Source organism: Ursus americanus, chromosome 23 (genome assembly GCF_024610735.1).
Source record: "Ursus americanus isolate L20-20 chromosome 23, mUrsAme1.1.p, whole genome shotgun sequence".
Classification (NCBI taxonomy): Eukaryota; Metazoa; Chordata; class Mammalia; order Carnivora; family Ursidae; genus Ursus; species Ursus americanus.
In genome coordinates, this window is record NC_142149.1 from 71,219 (window position 1) to 76,734 (window position 5,516).

Genomic DNA, 5,516 nt, shown 5'->3' on the forward strand with positions numbered 1-5,516 from the left:
TAACAAAACTGTCAAACCGTATGAGACAGAAACTCCCAGAACTGAAAGGAGAAATATATAAATCAATGATTACAATTGGAGACATCAACATTCCTTTGTCAGTAATGACAATATACCATAGAGAGAAGGGAGAATATTGAGAATGGAAAAGAGAGAGATCAGTTGATATTCTGGATCTAGACTAGGACACAGATCAGTCACCAAGAAGGTATACAGGGTCCAAACAAGACAAGCTGATAATTCCTATGGAATGGGCACTGTGCTGAGTTCTTTAAATGCATTACTTCATGTAATACAATCCTATAAGGTATATACAGTTATCCCAATTACATAAATCAGGAAACCAAAGTGTAAGGAAGTACCATGAGCCACCTGTAAATGCCAGCAATGAGCCTCAGACCTCACCATTTTGACTTCAGACCCCAAGCTCTGAACCATTGTATTATACTACTGCACACTGACGTATCTCATAGACATACCATACAAAGTACGCACAGACAGCCAAGATATGCACAGACACGTGGCCCAAGGAGCTTCTACAACATCAGAACTTTCCAGTAAAAATGTGTTCATTTGGGTTGTGGAAATGGTGACTAGGAATGTATATCATATATTCAAAAAGGTTTTATTGAGCAGCAACTCTGGGTCATTCAGGCTGCTGGAGCCCAGATACAAAGATGAATTAAACCAGGTCCCTGCCCTTCAAAGGGGCTTACAGTCTACTAAGACAGGCACCCAACTCTAATACAATGTAACAAGGACTATAATCGAGGTATAGTGTTGAGGAATCATAAGGGCAAACTAGGGCAATAAAAAAAACACTAAGAAGGAGTCATGTTGAAAATATTAACGGTTAGAGGCCAGAGAATAGCTAGAAATCTAATAGCAATATCTACTGGGAACACACCTAAGATTAAGACTTAGTTAATTTCCATTAACTAAGAATGGAAAATCAATAGGAGGAACCAGACACAAAATGACCAGAAAGTAAGACTGAAGTAGAAGTGGTAAATACCAAATGAGGATACAGTCAAGCAAAACAGGTTCCCAAAGTACAAAATAGGTCAGCACAACTAGTTTAGGTAGCAACTGCCCCAACAGTGAGTCTAAAGGCCTAATGATATTTTGAAGGTAGCTAGTTCCCAGTTCCACTTGGGCTTTTTCTGCTCATGCTGAGGAACAATGGTTTTTAATGCCATTTCTACCTTGAATTCTGCCCCAAGAATGTACCAAGGCAGAGGGTAGGTTGATTACCAGTGATGAAAAGCCACTATGAGTTACAGAGTCTAGAAGTGGGAAACTAGATCCCAGGTTTGAGCTTTGGACCCAGTCTAACAAGAATCCAAGTCAGCCAACTTGATGCTGAGTTGAAATGTGTATGAATGATAAATTTCTTAATCTCTGACTAATGCATGATGGCAGGATTGAACATAAATGAATGGTAAGGTCACCCTTGAACAGAAAGGCATGTATGGAAAATACAGTGGATTCTGGAAGACTGGAAGATGCAGGCAGTCGTTAAGACTTGTTTTGGAGTCCTAAAAGACCAATGAACTTTCTCAGTGGTCCAATCTTTTAGATGATCAGGGTGAAAGAACGGTGGATAAATAAACCAAATTGCCACTGTGGAACAATTCCCATGACACTGTATTCTGTTATTCATATTTCATCTCGGACTGACGAACCAATGGCACTTTGGGCCAGTGTATCTGGGAAATATGGCTGAATATATTAAAGACTCCCATAATTGTTTTAACATTGAGGAATCCCTGAAATAAAAGATAAATTAGGACCTGAATTTGATTCGGAAGCCTCTGGTGACAGAAAACAGCCTTTCATTTTAGGTGTTTTATAAAATGGATTAAGACTTAGAGGAGACTCCCAGGGAGATGGCAGTATCAACCACACAGCTCCCAGACAGATATATGGAAGTTGCTATACTCTATTGAAACTGCTGTTTACAACAGCTTTGGTGTGAGGACTGAAATTAGAAATAGTATGTAATGTTTTACTTTCTCCCAGGAGTACAACCTTCCTATACATTATAACTTTAAACAGAGGAGTGGGCAACATGGTAAGAGACCTATGATCAAAAAGTAAGAGTAGGTCATGAAAGGATGAAGTAGTCTATGAAATTATAACATCATTAGCATAACTCTAAAATGTGGAGCTGCTGGTGTCTGATCAGGACTGAGCTGTTACCAAATGCTTTTCCACATTTATTACATTTAAAGGGCTTCTCTCCAGTATGAATTTTCTGATGTTGAATAACATGAATGCTCTGGCTAAAAGCTTTACCACATTCATTACATTCATAGGGTTTCTCTCCAGTATGAATTTGCTGATGTTTAGTAAGGGATGAGTTTCCAGGGAAGCCTTTCCCACATTCACAGCATGTATACGGTTTTTCCCAGTGTGAATCCTTTGATGTTGGGTAAAAGTTGGTTGGGCAGTGAAAGCTTTTCCACATTCATTACATTTATAAGGCTTTTCCCCAGTATGAGTTCTCTGATGCTGGGTAAGGTGTGTACTTCTTCTGAATGCCTTCCCACAATCCTTACATTTATAGGGTTTCACTCCAGTGTGAATTCTCTGATGTTGTGTAAGAGATGAGGTATCAGTGAAGGACTTCCCACAAACAATACATTCATAGGGTTTCTCTCCACTATGAATTCTTTGATGTTGAATAAATGATGAGTAGTCACTGAAGGCTTTCCCACATTCATCACATTTATAAGGTTTTTCCCCAGTATGAATTCTCTGGTGTTGAGTAAGAGATGAATTTACAGTGAACGCTTTTCCACAGACTTTACATTTATAGGGTTTTTCTCCAGTATGAGTTCTCTGATGTTCAGTAAGAGATGAACTCTGACTAAATGCTTTTCCACAGACGTCACATTTATAAGGTTTCTCACCAGTATGAATTCTCTGATGACGGAAAAAGTTTGAACGGTCACTGAAATTTTTTCCACATTCACTACAGTTATAAGTTTTCTTTTTAGAATTTCTTTTGTCTTTTCACTGAAGACAAGTTCCATTTGATACTTTTCCCAAATGGATCAAATATAAGTGATTTTTCTTCTAAATGAGTAATAGGCTGTGGAATAAGTTTAGACTTTAGATCAAATCTTCTCCCAAATTCACTGAAATTATGCCCAATTTCCTGAAAGGCTATTTCCTCATGGGCAACTACCACTTGCTGAAAAACAGTATTTTCAGCAAGGCATTTGTTTGAAAGGTTGCTTACAGACTCTTCCCTTTGCTTTTCTACTCTGGCCCCACATTCACAGACTTCTTCAAATAAATATTCTTGGGACGCATCCCTTCTGAGGCTTTCCATGATGACAGTGATGGAGCTGCCCACTCATAAGTATATTCTAATGGTCTTCTCTGTGGTAACTGCTCTGGCCTTCAAATCTGAAAAGAATAAAAATTACAATATGTTGTCTGTGTTGGGATAAGGGAAACACCACTCAGGAGAAAGAAAACAACTTTACTAAAACAAATGCATATTAGAATACACACTCTCATAATCTGGGAAAATAATAAGAGTCAGTGGAGTAGAGATAAGTAGAGGTAGGAGTGGTAGGAAAGAGAATGGCCCGACTGGAATTGTTACAAAGACTCTTAAAGCTGGAAAAAATGCTTTAAGGATATAAAGGTTTAACCTCATTTCAAAGATGAACAAGTTTAGAACTGCAGAGATTATGTCATTTAAAGATACAGAGATTATTAATAGGACAGTGAGAAATAGAACTTAGGCTTTGCCCACTACACTACCAGAGTAATCTAGAGGCTAAACAGAACTTAAATGACAGAATGGACAAGTACCCAGTCATACCCAAATAATGAAGGTGACACACAGCAATAGCAGAAAAATGAGCAACAAGAAGAAATGCCAGAGTGACAGGCCATAGAGAGAAGCTACTGAGGAATGTAAAAACAGCACCTGGAAAAGCAATGCAGAAAGGAGTAGCCAATGAATAGGTCGAAAAGCTGAACACCGGAATAGCGGAATTTAAGGCATTAAGGAGAGCTCCCTGGACAACACTGTGAAGATTCCACTCCTCCTGAACGATCACCCTTAAGTCGCACATACAGATTTATCCCTCACCCGAACGAGCGCCCCAGAGACCTCAATATCTCACAGGATCTCCAAAACACTGTCCTGGGCAAAGACTAATTTTAGAAACTGAGAGTCTTGCTCATGGGAGGGGGGGGGTGGAATATACAACAAAGTCAATACTGTTGTTACTTAAATGTAATATTTTGACATTTCTAGAGCCCAGTACTACCAACTTTTAAAGCATTTAATCTGAGTCTCCCAACAGTCCTTCTGTTGGAGGGCAAAGACTTACCGAATGCTCCAGGCAACAGAGAAGAAAAAACAGACACCAGAGAAGACACACCGGGAGACTTGGAGAGAGGTGTTACTGGAGTGTCTGGGAAAGGCAGCGCGGTCTTCTAAAGTGGTCTCAGATCAGAGTCAACGTTTGGGTGGAAATACTAACAAGCCGGAGATGTTCTGGTACAAAGAGAAATGCTGAGGGAAGGCAATGCAGAACGTTCCTCTTTCCTTTTTAACAAATAGAAGAACCCTCTCAGAATCGCAAATGAGCAGTCACTTAAATTGCGGAAGCCACTACTTCGCTTCCTTAACTAAACAAACATCTACCTACTCCAATTTTCAGCAAGTGTTAAGAAAACCTTGCAAAGGTGTGAGTTACCGGGTAAGGAGAAAGGCAAGTCCTCCACAAACCCTCCACAGACACAACGGTTTCAAGTCAAATTTGGGGTCTCCAAGCAAACATTTTAGCAGAGATTCGCCAGCTGGGGGCCGCGGGGGGCAGGCCCTAGATTTAAATCTGGCCCGCCGCACCCAAGCTGCCGTCGCGGACAGCACGGAGACGCGGGCTCCGTTCAGGCGCCCCTCTAAGAGCTCTTTTCTCCTTCCGCCTCCCACTTCCTCCGCGCTGGGGGTGCTGCGGCCCTTCGCGGCCTCCGAGGGACGCGGGGGTCCCGCTCCCGACCGGCCACAGCTCGGAGAGCCCGCGGCTCCCGGCCGGAGCGCAGGTACGAGAGCAGGGCCGGGCTCTCTGCGCTGCGTCCCCGTGCCGCACCGACCTCACGAGAAACCAGGTTCCACTCAGCCCTCCCGGGACGGCGGCGACCAACCCGCAACTCCCGGGCTACTGGGCCGCAGTATCCGAAAGCACCCGACGACGAACTGCCACTCCCAGAATGCCTCGGGGTGCGTCACTTCCGCTTCCTTTCTCAAGGACTTTCCTTTTCCCAGAAGTCCCCGGGAAATCTCGGCCTCTCCGTACCCCTCCCGCTGGGCTGAACGGAAGAGGTGGGGCCCGGAGTGTCTCAGCCAATCAGGACCGCACACCGGAATCTCCATGGTTACCGCCGCCGCCGGTTACCTCGTCCCGCGCCAGTAGTCGCTGCGGAAGCGTGGGTCCTGGGTTCGGGGTGCCGGCAGCTTTCTGCTTCGGAACACAGGCGTGCTCAGC

At 43.2% G+C, this 5,516-nt stretch overlaps 1 protein-coding gene across 1 annotated transcript; it reads right to left on the bottom strand.

The window, feature by feature from the left end:
* Nucleotides 1-606: 606 nt before the first annotated feature.
* Nucleotides 607-5,234, bottom strand: LOC123793051 (uncharacterized). The gene is given in 4 exon segments (XM_087853952.1): nt 607-2,409; nt 2,412-3,018; nt 3,020-3,417; nt 5,125-5,234. Coding segments are annotated over 3 exon segments (1,191 nt in total). The 5' UTR covers nt 3,341-3,417; nt 5,125-5,234; the 3' UTR covers nt 607-2,146.
* Nucleotides 5,235-5,516: the final 282 nt, after the last annotated feature.